The sequence below is a fragment of the Convolutriloba macropyga genome, chromosome 13 (assembly GCF_964194025.1).
Source record: "Convolutriloba macropyga chromosome 13, txConMacr16.3, whole genome shotgun sequence".
NCBI lineage: Eukaryota > Metazoa > Xenacoelomorpha > Acoela > Convolutidae > Convolutriloba > Convolutriloba macropyga.
In genome coordinates, this window is record NC_134480.1 from 7,507,695 (window position 1) to 7,526,018 (window position 18,324).

Genomic DNA, 18,324 nt, shown 5'->3' on the forward strand with positions numbered 1-18,324 from the left:
ATCTGATAAAGCTTATTAAAGGTGTAAATAAAGCAACACTCTTTCGTATCTTCAATTCAAGTAACGTATTAGCATTGTTACGTATTAAGATTGTAACGTACATAGCAACAAGTGAGAGTTTAGACGGCAAGGTTTTTTTGATGCTCTTTTACTGGTTTTTTCTCTGATGTTATTGACGTCAGAATCGGTTCATAATCGATCAACAATCGACTAAAGGACCTAAAAATATTAAGCCGAAAACCGCCTTATTCGAAACATAACATGGTATTATATACTTAAAATTGGGTTATACCAACTTTTCCGGAACTTTTTGTGTATATTAGACGCAATTCTATACGTAATTTAAATGCTCGATTCTGATTGGATGATATATTTCTCGCTTACATCTATTTAGTTACTAACATCCTCCGGCCCAGAAAAAGATGCTGGGAGAATGGGTACTAATTTTACAAGCGGGCGAACGAGCGATCCGGAGGACGTGCGCAATACGGCGGAGCGTGCGACGCTGTCGGAACCGTAACGGAGTTCAGTGATCCGAGCAGTGGGGCAGTAACCCCTTGGGTAGAAGTTGCAACTTCTGGCGTTTTAACTTCTGGCTCTGCTGACTTTCTGGCACTGTATTTCAAAATGTGCACGTGAGTGTTTTAACGTCATTTCTGATCACCGATTCTCGGATCTGGTTAGCTTCATGTTTGTTCTACGCTGTCCTGACTGAAGAAAATCGCAGAAAGTTTATTGAGTGAGTTTGATAAAACTGATGTCATGCTCAGTCAGAACAAAAAAAAATCATAATTGAACTCAAGTCATGTGAAAACTCAAGTCATTTTCAAATTTGCACAATTGTTAAAGCGCTCTGAGCAAATATTATTGAATCAAAGCATTAATGTATAACAATCATCCTTAAATCTATTCTGCTTCGGCCCCCAGTGCGTTTTTTAGCCCCCCCAAGCTGCAATTTGTGTTGCTATATAATACGTTACTACGTATAAAACACACCTGTGACTGAGGGGCATAAAATTTATATGCCCACTAGGGCGGGGGATTGGGGGGGGAATAAAAGATCTTAACTATCACGAAAGAGTAAATGTGATTTTATTTAAAAAATGGGTTTGTTAATTTTTCGCCACCAGTTTGTTTTTCACTCAATATTCTCTCATCTTCAGTTTTGACATCCATCCTCGACTGTCTGGAATTCTACGGCGAAGAACATGTTTTCCATTCGGAGAATGAACTCTGCAAATTCTTTTATGTTGATCGTACCTGAGCAAACAGAACGCATACATTTAAAGAAATTGCCGGGTCTTTCCCATTATTGCCCCCCCCACGAAGTTATAGCACTCAATAATGGTATAATTGCCATGATGGGGGCTATATGTTAGATGACCAGTAAGCGTGGGGCTATACGTTATATGGGGCTATAATGGAAAAGACCCAAATTGCCCTCGAGTCGCGGTTTCATTGCAAATTTTTGTTACAAATACAGCGAAAAAAAAGAGTTTATTGAAATTAATCTATTTTAATCAAATTAGTCAATAGTTAAAAAATTAATTTATTAAACTTAAAAAATAAGAATTTTAAAAATCTCACATTTTGCGAAGAAATTATGAGATTATTTATGGGACATGAACTGGTTGTTCTTTAGTGTTTCAAAACATTTTCGAAATGGTTGCTGCGAATAAACTTCATGTTCGCACAATGTGTCAACCCCGCTCATCTGCATTTTTGACTTAATGGTCTACCAAATGAGGAACAGACAGAAAACTTTCAAAGAATAACATGTTGTTCAAAAAACCACTAAATGAAAGTAATGAGCTTCTTATCTTAATTCTTAATGAGCTTCTTTTTAAAAACCATATTCTTCCTGACAGGTATTAAAATAACTAACCGCTCTTGTCTCGATCACATAATTCGAAGTCTTCTTTGAACATGGCGAGTTCTTCTTCCTTCAGAGCTTCTTTTCCATACTGCATGATTTCTCTGCGAACAACAAATTTCATTATTATTTTGCTACAATATGTTTTAAATAGAACTAATGAGCAAACACAGTCGTACACTCGACTTCATTGAAGGCGAGTGCACAACTGTTGAAGGCCAGATTATTGAAGGTGATAGAGGGGGAGGGGGTATTCACTAATCTTACTTAATGGGTCGAGCACAAAATTGATGATTTATTTGTGTAGCGTAGTGAAATAACATTCTGCGCTAATTTCGATTGTTTTCTGGGGGTGTAATTCCATTTGTAGCCCCTCCCAGCTTAGTGGTCATATAACGCAAACATACCATAATTGGGGGCTATAATTTCGAGGAGCTATAATGGGCAGGATCCCAAATTTTAAATAATCAGACGAGATTGCAGTTTCAGATTCTGGACTGCCAGTTTTTTTATACAGAGTCCAATTTTTTTTTTTAAAAAAAAGCTTTTTAAACAGATTTTTAAAGTGTTTTGCAATAAAGTTTAAGTGTATCTGATAAAGCTTATTAAAGGTGTAAATAAAGCAACACTCTTTCGTATCTTCAATTCAAGTAACGTATTAGCATTGTTACGTATTAAGATTGTAACGTACATAGCAACAAGTGAGAGTTTAGAGGGCAAGGTTTTTTGATGCTCTTTTACTGGTTTTTTCTCTGATGTTATTGACGTCAGAATCGGTTCATAATCGATCAACAATCGGCTAAAGAACCTAAAAATATTAAGCCGAAAACAGCCTTATTCGAAACATAACATGGTATTATATACTTAAATTAGGTTATACCAACTTTTCCGGAACTTTTTGTGTATATTAGACGCAATTCTATACGTAATTTAAATACTCGATTCTGATTGGATGATATATTTCTCGCTTACATCTATTTAGTTACTAACATCCTCCGGCCCAGAAAAAGATGCTGGGAGAATGGGTACTAATTTTACAAGCGGGCGAACGAGCGGTCCGGAGGACGTGCGCAATACGGCGGAGCGTGCGACGCTGTCGGAACCGTAACGGAGTTCAGTGATCCGAGCAGTGGGGCAGTAACCCCTTGGGTTGGTCTCTTCAACTACCCATACCAAATCACCGGTCTTAAGGTCAAGCTCGGCAGGCGTCTGCCACTTGGAACGTCGGTTCAGCGCTGGTACGTACTCTTTGATCCAACGAGACCAAATAGCGTTAGCGTAAGACTGCGCGCGGGCGTAACGCTTAAGGTGATCAAACTCATCTACACCAATGATGGAAGGAAGACTACGTGCTTGGTTACCGAGGAGAAAGTGATTAGGTGTTAATGCGCCTAGTCGGACGGGTCGGCGCTTACGGGCGTTAACGGACGTGAATTAAGTGCATGTTCGACCAGACAAAAAGTGGTACTTAAAACCTCATCTGTGAGGCGACGTGTTCCAAGGATTGTGTAAAGTACGCGCTTGAAACTACGTACTAGCCTCTCCCAGATGCCACCTTGGTGTGGCGCACTGGGCGGGTTGAACCTCCACTTGTTGCCTTTGTGGGCAAGTTCCACGGCGATGTTGGTGGTGTTCCACTTTTCGATGTTCTCGCGTAGTTCTTTTTCCGCGCCAGCAAAGTTAGTGCCATTGTCTGACCAAAGAATGGCTGGTGTACCCCGACGGGAGACGAACCGCTCCACTCCCATTACACACGAACTGGCGTCCATGGAAGGAACAATTTCGACATGAACGGCACGAGTAGTTAAGCATGTGAAGAGGAAACCCCACCTCTTCTCGGTAGTCCTACGTACAGTAACATAAAACGGGCCGAAGTAGTCGACCCCAGTGTTCGTGAAGGGAGGAGACTGGTATGCGAGTCTTTCTACTGGGAGGTCAGCCATAATGGGTTGAAGTGGCAGCGCGGAACATCCTGCACGTGACGCAGTTGGATTTAATTGAACGCAGTGAGGATCGTAATTTGAGGATGGTATAACGTTCTTGTACTTTAGCTCGCAGGTAGTCAATACCTTGATGATGATGTTTAACGTGGGTGTGATTGAGGAACAACTTTACAAATGCATGGCGTGCGTCAAGAACGATAGGATGTTTTACATCAAATTCAACTTCGACCAACCGCTTGATGCGGCCTGCCGATCGGATAAGACGATTTGGCCCAATAAAGGGAGAAAACGGGGCAATACGGCTACTCCGTTTAACGGGTTTGTTTTCGAGGAGATCTTTTCTCTCCGCAATAAATGACTCCCCTTGGACAAGATACTGGAGATGACGCTCGGCTTCTTCAAGCTCCGTGGGGTCTATGATGCTACCATCGGCATTACGGTAACATTCGTGAGAAGGTAACAAGTGGAGTGCGTACGCTGTTATCCGTAGCAACTTCTGATAAGAACTGTACTTATCGAAGGGAATTAGTTGCGGGGGCGGTTCTTTAGTTGACTTGGTTACAGATGCGGCCAATGATGTATTTGTTTCATCAGTTTCCTTAGTTACTATACCGAGTTTGATGTTATTAACTACTTCAGTGCTTGGTTCGAACGGGAATTCCTTGGTTCTTAAGAAATCTGGACCCCTCACCCAGCTACTTGATTGCAAAACCTCAGCGGACATACCACAAGTACCGGCATCTGGATTATCGCTTGAGGCAACGTGGTTCCATTCGTCAACGCTAGCGTGTTCTAAAATCTCGCATACGCGGTTTGCAACAAATATTGGCTGCTTGCTTATGGAGTTGAGCCACTGCAAGACCGTAGTGCTGTCAGTCCACATATAAACTTTGTTGACATGCACAGTAAGGGCTCGACAGATATCTTGTTTCAACAGAGCGGCCAGTAAAGCAGCTTGCAGCTCTAGCTTTGGAATTGTCATCACCTTCATAGGTGCTACACGAGCTTTACCCAGGACAAATGCAAGCTGTTTTTGGCCCACTAGAAGTGTTTACTTGAGCTCGGAGAAATGCAACAGCGCTGAAGACCTCTTGGGAACTATCGCCAAACATGTGTAGTTCCAGGTGTTCAAAGTTTCCCGAAGAGTAGCTCCTTGGTATGGTGATTTCGGCAAGCTTGGGTAGTTCTACACTCCATTCGAGGAACTTTTCTACAGTGTCTTTTGGTAATTCTTCATCCCAGTGCTGCCCGCTGACACGCCAGATGTCCTTTAGTAACAATCGGGCACCAACAGTAAATGGTGCCACTAGGCCGATGGGATCAAACACCTTAGATACTAGGTTCAATACCAAGCGTTGTGTTAAAGACTTAGTTACTGTACTGGAGGTACCCCGACTCACAACTAGAGTATCATTGTTGTGATCCCATTTCAACCCAAGCACGTGCGAAGAATCCTCCTTAGATGATGCAATTACTTTTGGTTCGGTAGACTGAGTTGACCCATCAATTCGATCAGCCAGATTTGGTACATTGCTTACAAACTTAGTAAGCTTGAACCCACCTAGAAGGAGAAGATGCACCAACTCCTTCGATCTCTTGAGAGCCCTCTCAGGTGACTCCACCGAATCCAAGTAATCGTCCATGTAGAAGTTTTCTAGGACGGCTTTGGTTGCTTCCGGGTACTGATTAACATTGTCTTGGGCCGTGTGATGCAGTGCATAGTTAGCGCATGTGGGCGAGTCTTTAGCCCCGAATATATGGCGCGTGTATTGGTACACTACAACGTTTGTTGTGGGGTCCTCCCGCCACAAAAAACGCAATGATGGCTGGTCACAGTCAGGGACACCCACTTGGAGGAACATACCCTCGATATCTGCGGACACGGCGAATTAATGCTGACGGAACCTAAGTAGTACGTGGATTAGGTTTTGGAGCAGGTCGGGGCCAGTGAGCAAAGATTTATTCAAAGACGTACCGTGGAACTTTGCTGCACCATTTATTACCCTACGCACTTTCCCCGGTTTGTTCGGGTTGATTACGGGATGATGTAGTAGGTACCACTCTTTATCCGACCGCTGCTCGACCTTGTGAGCATCAGGGACTGTAATCAAGTAACCTTTATGCAAGTCTTCACGGATGGTATTAGCATAATTTTATTTCAATGATGTATCCCTCGAGAGCCGCTTTTCGAGAGACTTGAGCTGTACCAGTGATGAAAAGTAGTTATTCGGGAGCTGGACGTTGTCATCAGCCCATAACATACCGACATCGTACCTTTGGCCGTTATGGAAAGTTGTTGTTTCAAGTATTTCCTGCGCGCGAGCATCCGCTGCGGATCGTGGGTCAACTTGCTTGAACGCGCCGTACGATTCCATATCATACCAAGATTTAACCTGACAAGATAATTCAAAATCCTGTTCAGTATTGGCTTTGAAACACACCGAGACTAAACTTGAACTTGACGGGAGTGGGCCACTTAAAACCCAACCTATGGGCAAGCGGACAGCGAACGGTGAGCACTTTTCGTCGGCTGAAAAATACTCTAACGGGCGGATGGCATGGTAGACATCCTGTCCAAGTATCATCTCAATTTCTCCATAGCTATATCTTACTGGATCTAGAACTGCCAAATGTGGATAAGTTTCTTGCATGGACTTGACGTCAATGATGTCAGAACCTACGTTTAATGTTTCCCTCACGTAGGGACGCACAGTGAATGCTTCGAAGTCTTGGTCATTATGAGGTGTCACAGTCAATTGAACCACCTTTGTGTCTATGAGTTCTTCCGTGTTTATACCCTTAACGGTCATTTTTAATGCGGTACCCTGCAAACCGAGTCTAGCTGCGAGACTATCGGACACCCAAGAGTTACTGCAAGCGGTATCGCGTAAAACCAACGCCGTAGTACTAGTACCAGAAGAATTAGTAACTTTCAATTCCGTGACCTGAAGGAGGCCTTTGACATCCGTCACGGAAGACAAAGTGGTTGTTTTGCTTGGTTGCTGTTGACCAGTAGATGGCCTACTTGTACCTGCGTTCGACTTCGAAGAATCGATGTTGTTGTTTAATGAGGGTTTAGCTGGAAAAACCCTTTCAGCTCCATGAAGTAAAGTGTTATGGGAGCTGTTGCAACCATCTTTCCTACACTTACGGGGACTTGGGCATTGCCTAAACATGTGTTTATCGCGCAAACAAGAGAAACAGAGCTTTGCTTCAGCCACGACCTTGGCTCTCTGCGTGGGGGTCTTTTCCTTAAAGACACGGCATTCCCACAACCGGTGGCTGCCTTTGCATACAATGCAACTAGAGATTGATGTTGACGGAGGTCTCTGTTGCGGCTTAAGGTTACTCTTCTGTTGCGTATTTGCAGCAAATGCCTTTGAAGCAAATTTTGATCTTCTTACTGAGTTGTTGGTATCCTCAGCCCTTGCTTTAGTTGCGGTATTCTTCATTAAATCGTGCGCTTCGGCCTTCTCTTTCAACCAATCGTTGAAATCGAGAAGTTTAGGTTTCACCCAATGCTTTTTGACCGTGAAGAGTGACCATGACTCCTTCATGTTGGGTGGTAGCTTCCGTACGGCAGTGTTGAGAAGCGCGGCACTCTTTAAATACGAATCATATGACAGCGATTTGAATACCCCGACAAGACTTGAAATGCACCCCGAGTAGTTAATGATGTTATCGCTATTGTGCATCTTCAGTGGTGGAAAGCTGTTGAGTTTGTCCAAATGTGCACTTACAACCGCCTGTGGTTGGCCAAATTTACGTTCTAAGGTCCTCAGTGCGTCTTTGTACATTGCACCGCAGTAAGCGAACTCAGCTATAGCTGTTTTAGCTTTACCTGTTACCAGGGTCTTAAGGTATGTCAATTTTACATCATCAGTTAAGGACTGAGAGTCAATTGCGCTTTTAAATTGACCATACCATTCGTGCCACTGTAGGGGATCCCCATTGTATTGGGACAACTTCCATTCGGGTAGTGGGTCATTCCTCTTGCTAGATAAGGCGTCAGTGAATGCCTTAATCAAACTTGCATTTTCGGAGGCTGGCGCTGGAGGCGTGGGATGCGGTGGGCCACCCCAGCACAATGGTATCGGAGCAGTATGCCCGTATGTTGGATCTATAACCGGCGTGACAAAGGGTGGTGCGATGTTAGTAGTTGTACTAAAGGGGTTAACAGGGATGCTACAAGTTGCTGCGTAGTTGCTATTTGGATTACGTTGTGCACTCATTTGCAAGATGGGATGGCTGATAGTGGGGTTAGCTGTGCTTGGGGGTAGGTACGGTTGAACATTTTTATAGACGGTAGCATTATTTGTCGCCTGGTTTACGTTTGGGGGTTTATTCTGAGGAAAACTCCACAAGTTTAGATCAAGGTTACAGTTCTGGGGAGGTCTTTGTGCTGTAGGACACGGTACCAGGCGTGTTTGAGGTGAATGGACAATGTTTTGTTGTGGAATGATGGGGACGGGTAAGTATGCTGTTGCGCTCGCTGGAATGGGCGACGGAACCATGGGAGGCTGAGGATTATATAATTGTTGAGGCGGGAATACAGGAGGCGGGTTCACGAGTGGGTTTAGAAGTGGAGGTACATTTTGCGAGGAATGGGCAATAGGGACTTGTGTTTGGTGTGGAATATTACTTTGAGGTGGGTTCTGTTGTTGCGGAACATGAGGCATTGACATATGTAATTGGCAAGGCACACTGGAGCTTTTCGGACCCAAGAACTGATTTACTTGTGGGTTTGTTGAAAAATCAGGTACAAAAATGGAGGTTGTTGGTGCCATAACGGGTGTCGGTGGCCGGGGAGGTTGCATAGGTGGTTGAGGTGATGGGAGTGCGACATTTTGTACGTCGACTGGTACTTGGTACACTTGGTTCACTTTACCACTGCCTGAGGGACTATGTGCCTGCTCGACTCTTTGATCAGTGAGTGGTTGCTGCAGTTGAGCCTGGAGGTATTCCCGATACAACGCTTCTTGCTGAGCAACAGAAATTGCAACTCTTGGCCGTGTGTACTGAGAAAGCATTTCAAGATGATGTAAGTTATCGGCAACATTACTTGGGTTTTCTGGAGGATTACTAGGGGAAGTATCTTTAACAGGAGGGTCGGCGGTTGCTGAACAAGGACGAGAAAAGTTTAACTCACTTGAATTACCTGCTGGAATCGAATTTACCCAATCCTGAACAAGTCCCTGACTTCTATCTGATCCCCTATCTTTAAACAAATTCAGTTCACTTGAGTGGTGACTAAACAATGAATGATTATCCATTAAATCAGCCTCATCTAATTTAGCTGCTGCAACACGTTGGCGGTGGTCTTCCTCCAATTCTTGAAGTGCCATCTGTTCCATTTGTTTTTCAAGCTCCTTTTTTCTCATGGCAACTTCGTGTTTTTGTTTAGCGAGGCGCATGGCAGTTTGTTCTTGTCTCTCGGCCTCTTCGCGTTTTAGTTTTGCCATTAGAAAGTCATGTTTACGCTGGCTATGAATTGAAGATGCTGTTCGACGTGAACTTCTCTTAGACTGCCCTTGAGGGTTAACGCCGTCACATACGGTGTCTCGGTGAGCAACTGAGTCAATATAGCTTCTAGCCGCAAGCAAGAATTTATCATTGCTCTTAGTTACATCATCCAACCATTGCTCAAGGGCAGGGTAAATTGAATCTGGGTTCTCCGCTTTACTGGCCAAGTCAAATAGTTCTTCATTCTTCTCCACCAGTTTACTGAAGACATCCTTCAACTTAGAAACCAAGCGTTCAACTTTAACCCTCCTGTCCTGACGATCTATGGCATCTGTGATGTCCTTATGGATGTTACATAAGTCAGATTCTAGATTAGATCTTGCATTAAAGAGCTTTTTCAATTTTTCTTGCTGTTCGGCCATGATATTGAAATGACTAATTTATCAACGTAGAGTAACTTTCAACAAAACACGTGGAATGAGGGTTATACCGAACCCAAATGACAACGACTTGATAATCAAGACGTCGAAGAGCAGAAAGGAAGTTACCGAGTAGTGAATTACTCGGCGAAAGTGAGTAACAAAGTGGAGAGGGCGTCTAACGTGCTTGAAAGCAACGTGAGACTAAACAGGAATACAGGCAACCGGGGAAAGAGGACTGGTGGACGAAGCATGATGAAACGGGAAACGAAGCGAACGGGGCGGGGAGGACGGGCGAACGGCGCGCAACGCAACAGGGAACGGAACGGAACTGGAGAAAACAAGGGTAGTAAACGGGTAACGCAACGGACGGGACGGAAACGCTGAACGAGCGACGCACGAAGAAACGGGAAACGAGACGGACAGAACGGAGGCGTTGAGCGAGTAGCGCGCAACGAAACGGAAATACGGAAAGGAACGGGCGGGAGACGATTAAGCAACGAGCGGGGAGGCCGGGAAGTACTATGCTAGCAGACTACAGCAACAAACTCAACCAAACAAACTAGCCGTAACTCCAGAATAAACTTAAGTCACACCCTAGGAAGGAGGACAGATGCTACTGCAAGAGGCAAACTAGCACAAGTCATTATGGGGCTTAACATATGAAAATAACAAACTAAATTTACGGCAAAGCAGTATTATACTAAACGGATGAAAAGAGCAAGAAATTCACTAGCCGTAACTCCAGAATAAACTCAAGTCACACCCTAGCAAAATTCAAACCTAAAAAATCGATCAGCATACCAACAATATTAAATCAACTACAGCAAAAGTTAAGTAATATGCAGCGCTTTTGTAGTCTATGAAAGCTGCAAAAGTGAAGAAACAATCTAGCCGTAACTCCAGAATAAACTTAAGTCACACCCTAGAAGGCAAAAACCCAAACCAACAAACAATCAAAAAGTTACACGCAAACATACAGCAGCAAAAATCAATATACTACAACAGGGGTGCTAGTAAATTAGTGAGTTGGAAAAGTCCAGGAACCAACTAGGCGTAACTCTAGAACAAACTTAAGTCACAACCTAGAAAGCAACAAGATCAAAGCAACCAACCAGCATTCTAGCTTAATCAACATACTGCAACAAAACACAACATACTTCATCGTATATGACAACATACTACATCGAAGAAGTAATTAGGTGGAGAAACACAACTATGAACGCAACAAAAACGGAATGAGCGGATACGAAAACGAAAAATGCAATTTTGGGAGAGCGATGTTGATCAAAAATAAACGGAAATTGTGAATGTCGAAGTTAAGGAACGAAAAAGAAGCGGACGGTACGGTACGAAAACGAGATACGAAAAGAATACGATGACAATTTTTTTGAGCCAGAGGTTGTGAATTTTTCACATTTCTCTCTGTATTGAGTTTCACTCAAATCGACAAACCTTCTAGTTGAAAAACCATAATTTTGACAAATTTGTCAAAATTTTATGCTTTTGTCCAATTTTTTCAAGGTTTGGTCAATTTTTTGGCAAATTCTTGATTACGGAACGGTAATCCAGTAAACTGGACGGTTTTAAGCTTGAAAATACGATTTATCAATATTCGGTATTGATTTTCTAAAGTTTTTAGAATTGCATCAAAATTGACTAAAAATGTTCAAAATTGAACAATTTAGCATAATGTTTTCTCTATTTTCTCTATATCAGAAGCAATTTTTTGATATACGAACCTTCTATATCAATTTTTTCGATTTTTCGAGATTTCGAGCAAAAATTTTCAAAATCGATGTGTTTTTTTTGTCTCAAAATTATGTTTGTGGGGATTAATGGTAACCAGTTATCCAATATTTTGAATTGACTACCCCATTCAATATCAAAAGTTCAAGGGTTGGGTTTCTTGCCGTCTAAATTTTATCAATTTACTGCAAAATCAGTAAATAAAATGCTTCTGTTATGTCTTACAGTTTTGTGGATTTCCTGCGGTCTCACATTGGTGTCGATCAATTCGTTAACTTTTCCAAACGTTGGCTTCTTAATTTCTTTTTTTTTCTTACTTTGTCACCACTGTCACGCAGCCTGCGCCGCCACAGCCAGCTCGGTCCTGCCTCAATTGGTACCCTTTGATCTTGACAGTTAGCCGGTTAAAACGAGATCGGGGTATACCCAATTCAATTTTGTAACAAGCGGTTGTCTCTCCGCACGCAACTAATTCAAGTCAGAACCAGCATCCGCTGGATGTGTGTGGTTTCAAAATCTGAAAAACACTGCTCAGTGGTCCTATTTCCAAGTATTGTTGTGCCCCATTCTTTACTTAGTTTAACTATAGGATCCACGATATCTTTCAAAATAAATAATTGCGCAAAATCAGAGTAGCGAATATAGGTTTCAACAAGGAGTTCGAATCAATTGCAACGAATGAAGGTAATAACTCATAAGCCATCCGGAAGAGACAATCTTCAATATAGAAATTTGCTACAACCACGATTCGGCTAATAGTTGGTTCAATAAGGAACGGCACCATATTAAAGGTGTAAATAAAACAACACTCTTTCGTATCTTCAATTCAAGTAACGTATTAGCATTGTTACGTATTAAGATTGTAACGTACATAGCAACAAGTGAGAGTTTAGACGGCAAGGTTTTTTTGATGCTCTTTTACTGGTTTTTTCTCTGATGTTATTGACGTCAGAATCGGTTCATAATCGATCAACAATCGACTAAAGGACCTAAAAATATTAAGCCGAAAACCGCCTTATTCGAAAAATAACATGGTATTATATACTTAAAATTGGGTTATACCAACTTTTCCGGATTTTTTTGTGTATATTAGACGCAATTCTATACGTAATTTAAATGCTCGATTCTGATTGGATGATATATTTCTCGCTTACATCTATTTAGTTACTAACATCCTCCGGCCCAGAAAAAGATGCTGGGAGAATGGGTACTAATTTTACAAGCGGGCGAACGAGCGATCCGGAGGACGTGCGCAATACGGCGGAGCGTGCGACGCTGTCGGAACCGTAACGGAGTTCAGTGATCCGAGCAGTGGGGCAGTAACCCCTTGGGTAGAAGTTGCAACTTCTGGCGTTTTAACTTCTGGCTCTGCTGACTTTCTGGCACTGTATTTCAAAATGTGCACGTGAGTGTTTTAACGTCATTTCTGATCACCGATTCTCGGATCTGGTTAGCTTCATGTTTGTTCTACGCTGTCCTGACTGAAGAAAATCGCAGAAAGTTTATTGAGTGAGTTTGATAAAACTGATGTCATGCTCAGTCAGAACAAAAAAAAATCATAATTGAACTCAAGTCATGTGAAAACTCAAGTCATTTTCAAATTTGCACAATTGTTAAAGCGCTCTGAGCAAATATTATTAAATCAAAGCATTAATGTATAACAATCATCCTTAAATCTATTCTGCTTCGGCCCCCAGTGCGTTTTTTAGCCCCCCCCCAAGCTGCAATTTGTGTTGCTATATAATACGTTACTACGTATAAAACACACCTGTGACTGAGGGGCATAAAATTTATATGCCCACTAAGGCGGGGGATTGGGGGGGGAATAAAAGATCTTAACTATCACGAAAGAGTAAATGTGATTTTATTTAAAAAATAGGCAGACTATTATAATTTAAAATATTATGTGCGAGAACAGAATAAGTGAAACATTTATCTTCCTTTTTATATCAAAAGTTTTTCTGACTTGTGATGTTTCATTTTTAGGAGATAAAAACTGCATTTCTATAGGCTGGAAGAGCGTTGCTGAGTAAATGGCAAAAAGTTGACTAACAATGCGCTAAGATGGAAAAACAAATTGGCAACGTTTTGTCACGAAGTTTGGGATCTGTGGACAGATAGTGCTTTCCACTTTTGAAACAGGTTTCAGAAGTTGTAATCAGCGTTTTCTGCAACCCCATCACAACTAAAGCTGAATAGGGTAGCTATCCATTCTTAATGAATTCCAATGAGGACAGCTCCTTTCGTTCTTTAACTCAATTAATTATGTTTTAAATTGGTAGCGTGTTTGGTAAAACCTAGATGTTGGATCTGGGCTATAGAAACCTAGAGCTATGGAATCAAAAGCCTCGGAAAGTTTTAAAAATGTTTCTCTGACTAAGTTTTGAACTTATGCCCTCTGTAGGTCTAAAGGTAGCATCAATTTTGGATAATTGTTTTTTGATAACCGAACTGATTTGCAGACAGTAATTGCTTTCTGTCTACGAAATCTTTTGTTTGACAGCTAAACGTTTTTTTTAAGAAAATGGACATTTTCTATTAATCTAAGCAAGATAGTGGACCGTCAGATAATGCAAAATATAGCGGGTGGGCTATCGTGAAAGTGTCTCCAATCGACTCCCCATTAGCAATTACTGTATACTTTACAATCTAATTCGGTTGAAAGCTATAGATTCTCGTACTTAAATTACGGTTTTTGGAGCAATTAGCTCATGCCTCATTTCTCAGTTTTCGTTTTAAATTGGTTCTAAATCACTTCGTTTGATTCTATTCATGAAAATCTCTCTTTGCAAAAGTTGATGATTTTTTTAACAAGATCTAACAAATAATTGTACACAATGCAAAGCGTATCAACTATACTGTGGCGTTCTTTAGTTGGCACGTAAAACTCAGACGAAGTGTTCTGCGTCAACGCAATTGTGTTTGCCTGTCACGATAAAGAAGGTACTTAAAAATTGCTTTGGATAAAAATTTAACTGGAGGAAATACAAAAGAATTTTAAACTCATGAATGCATATCAGTTCCGTAACTGATATTTCAATCAACTCAAGTCAATCAGCTGTATTCGATTTCCTCAAAAACAAACAAAAAACAGTATCTGAAAGTTTTTGTTCGATATTTTGGTAAAGAACTCTTGAGTTACGATTGAACAAAAATCAACACTACAATTTAAATGATCAATTTATGCAAACAAAATGACTAAAAGAACAAAAAAAGACAAAGAGGTTCTTTAATGTGCGTTCGCACATGATGTTCCGACCCGAGCTTATCAACATTCTTTACTTAATTGTCAACCAAATGACGATATAACAAAAATAGATATTTGAGTTTAAAACAATCGTTACACAATCTAACCACTAATTGAGTCACATAATGCCATGCCTCATTACAGAGCCAACGAGATCTGCCGTTAAAGAGACTACGAGAAAAAAACCAAAACAACAAAATTAGCAAAAACAAAAATTTCACGGCAAAAACTGAATATCAAAATTTAAGAGCAACTAGCAACAACGTCAAAATGCAGCCATATAAAACTTTAACAATACAAATTTACTTTTTCCTAACTACACAGCAGATGGATTTTTTTAAATGAAACTAGGTAACAAGTCAACAAAGAGAATGAATAATGAGGCGAAATTCAAAAACTAATCAATACTTTTTAAACCAAGAAATTTCAAAAGTCTTAAAAAGCATTAGCTTTTCACTAAATAAACCTTGACAAATCACTAAAAAATTATTACAAAACCAAAAGGACCTGTGTTTGGTTAGACTAAGCCATAGAAGCGAACTAAGGATGCAGAAAAACTCAAAAAATTACAAACAATTTGAAAAAACACAATTTATTGACACCATTAAAATAATTAGCTATTATCTGAATATTATGTACTTTTAATTCAGTTGTTGTTTCTACTATTTCAGCTAAAGGATTTATTTTGAGATATTAACTAACTTTAACTGGGCCACATTTGAAAACCATTGGGATATATTATTACGCGATTGTGTTGAAAGAAGAGAAAAAAAACGCAAAACTGACCACTCAAAAAACGTTTATAAAAACGCATTTTGTCCAACAAACAAAACGTCAGTGACAACAAATCAATTATGTAGATATGTTATTTTCTGAAATACAAGAAATACAAGAGTTTGAAAAAACTTGAAAATGTATATCATAAACTTAAAGACTATTCGCAATAAACTGAGTGCTTTGGGTAACATCATTCATTCAATCTTCAATTAGTTTCTTTGCGGCCGGTCAGCAATTTACGGCTACCTAAAGAACAAAAAAACAGGAAAACATCAAATTCAAGAAAAAAATTGAGCGAGAAAAGTGTCGAAGGCATTAAAACGTGAACTTTCCAAAAAAAACTTTTCTAGTTTCAAATAATTTTTTAAACAGCAATGAGATTCTTCTTTTTTTAAACAATTTAACTTCAAAAAATCATTAAATTTGAACAAATACATTAGAACCACGAAATCTTTGAGAAAACTCGTAGTATCAACGCCATAAAATTCTACAGCTTTCAACGGAATCCAGGAAAACGCTAAATTGATGGGATGAGGAGGTTGTTTGCCATTCATATTTCATCATTAAACCATTACAACACGTCATTGACAATGAAAACAACAACAAACACTGGCAAAAACGAAAAAATCAATAGAAAAATGCCTGAAGAAGGTGTCGAAGCAATTTAAATCATAAGCTCTACTCTGAAAACTTTATCTATGATCCATTGAACGTCTTCCCAAATCCAATGGGAACTATCAGTATTAGGATGTGATAAGATTTCAAAGGGAACCAAACATAAGAAATTGTATCCAAAAATTAAAAAGTTATGAAAACCCGTGGCGTTGATGTCTTAAAACTATTAGGTAGAAGATAAGACAGTAAATTAATTGTGTGTGCTGTAGAAAAGAAAAATGTCCTCTCAATACTGAGACTGACTAACATTTCACGAAGTAACAATTCACGAAAAAAAATTGAAGATTGGTTAATGTTTGAAAATAATTTTCGAAAAATTATTTTTAAGGACTTAAAAGCCATTAAATTCAATAGCTTTCAACGGAAGTCAATAATTACACTCCAATATGCCCCGATAGCATAGGAGAAAAAGGATATTTGTCATGCATAGTTAATCAATAAAGCAGCACAAAAAGTCTTATAACTATGAAAACAACAACAAAAACAGGCAAAACCAAAAATTCAGTCGGAAAATGTGAGATGAAAGTGTCGGAACCATTTTGAACATAAACTTTCCCCTAAAACTTCCTCTGTGATCAACTGAACGTTTCCTTAAGCCATTGGGAGCTATCAATATTTGGAAAATGTGATAAGAGTTCAAAAGTAACCAATAATACGAAAATATCCTAAAATCTAAAAAAAAATTTTGAAATCTTGTCATTGAAGTCTTAGAACCAGTAGTTAGAAGATGAAACCGCTAACCAGATTAATTTTGGTTGCAGTAAAAAATAAGGGGGTCCTGCGACTACTGAGACTTACTAACAGTTCACGAAAAAAAGTTTAAGATTGGTTAACGTTCCGAAAAATTTTGAAAAAAATTATTTTGAAAGTATTAACAGCCATTAAAATCACTAGCTTTCAACGGAAGTCAATAAATATGCTCAACTGTAACTTGATGTGAGGACAATGACATTTGTCATTCATAGGTAATAAATAAGACATCACAAAGAGTCTTATGGCTATGAAAACAACAAAAACAGGCAAAAACCAAAAATTCATTCGAAAAGTGCGAAAAGAAAGTGTCGAAGCCATTTAAACCATAAGCTTTTCTCTGAAAACTTTATCAGTGATCCATTGAATGTATCTTTTAAGCTTTTAAGCCAATGGGGGCTATCAATATTTGGATAATTTGTTATTAGTTCAAAATTAACCAATAATTCAAAAATAACCACAAAAAATTTAAAAAATAACAGATTTTTTGTCATTGAAGTCATATATCCTATAGTTATTAAATAAAACCGCAAACCAGACAAAATTTGGTTGCAGTAGGAAGGCAGAGGGTCCTGTCATTACTGAACCTGACTTACAGTTAACGAAAATAAGTTTATGATTGGTTAAATTTGAAGAAAAATTTTTAAAAAACTATTCATAGTCTTAAAAGCCAATAGCTGTCCACTCAAAGCACTAGATATGTTCACTTAATGCTCATTACGGATTGTATTGCAGATTTAATCAATGAGTTGATGCCATAGGACTCCAAAAAATTAGTAAATCCTCAGAACGAAAATAAATTTTCATTTAAAATTACGAAAACTGTGTCGAAGCCAAACAAACATGAGCAATTCCTTGAAAACGATTTTTTTTGTTCATTGGGCTTCTTATGACTGTAAATGAGGTGCGTCGTTAACGGAACTTCGATATGAAAAATAATGACTAGTCTGTAGGTGACTTAAAAAAACAAAAAAAACCAAAAAATTTCTACTAAAAAAAGAGCTCTCAAACAGAATTCGATTTTTTTTATAGTGAACTTCCCCATGAGAATGGGACCATAACCAGTCCTTTTATCGCCTTCATTCTATTACGAACACACAATAAGTTCATTTTGTGGCATGAAATGTAAATTTGAAACACTTTTTTTATAGAAAATATCTTAATTTGAAAAGTTACACTAAAAGTGAACAAAATCATGCCAAATATCCCGTGTTCACACAAAACTTCAACCCTCGATAACTCCTCGAAAAAAAACGAAATTCAAAAAAATCGTCTTAATTTTGATTTCTACGCTGGAACAGCTTTTTAATGATACCACTCCCATTTCTCTACGATAAATATATCGATCGGCCAAAATTGACTGAACAAAAAAAAATCAATTGATTATGTAGTTCATCCCCCACAAGCGGGTCGCAACAATTAAAGGAT

At 39.5% G+C, this 18,324-nt stretch overlaps 1 protein-coding gene across 1 annotated transcript in view; it reads right to left on the reverse strand.

The window, feature by feature from the left end:
- Nucleotides 1-1,002: 1,002 nt before the first annotated feature.
- The window catches only part of LOC142352111 (uncharacterized), an 18,751-nt gene continuing 1,429 nt past the window's right edge, over nucleotides 1,003-18,324 (reverse strand). The window contains exons 3-4 of the mRNA XM_075404483.1: nucleotides 1,886-1,977; nucleotides 1,003-1,260 (exon numbers count right to left, since the gene is read on the reverse strand). Coding sequence (XP_075260598.1) covers nucleotides 1,160-1,260; nucleotides 1,886-1,977 — 193 coding nt within the window. The 3' untranslated portion in view covers nucleotides 1,003-1,159. The remainder of the gene's footprint in view (nucleotides 1,261-1,885; nucleotides 1,978-18,324) is intronic.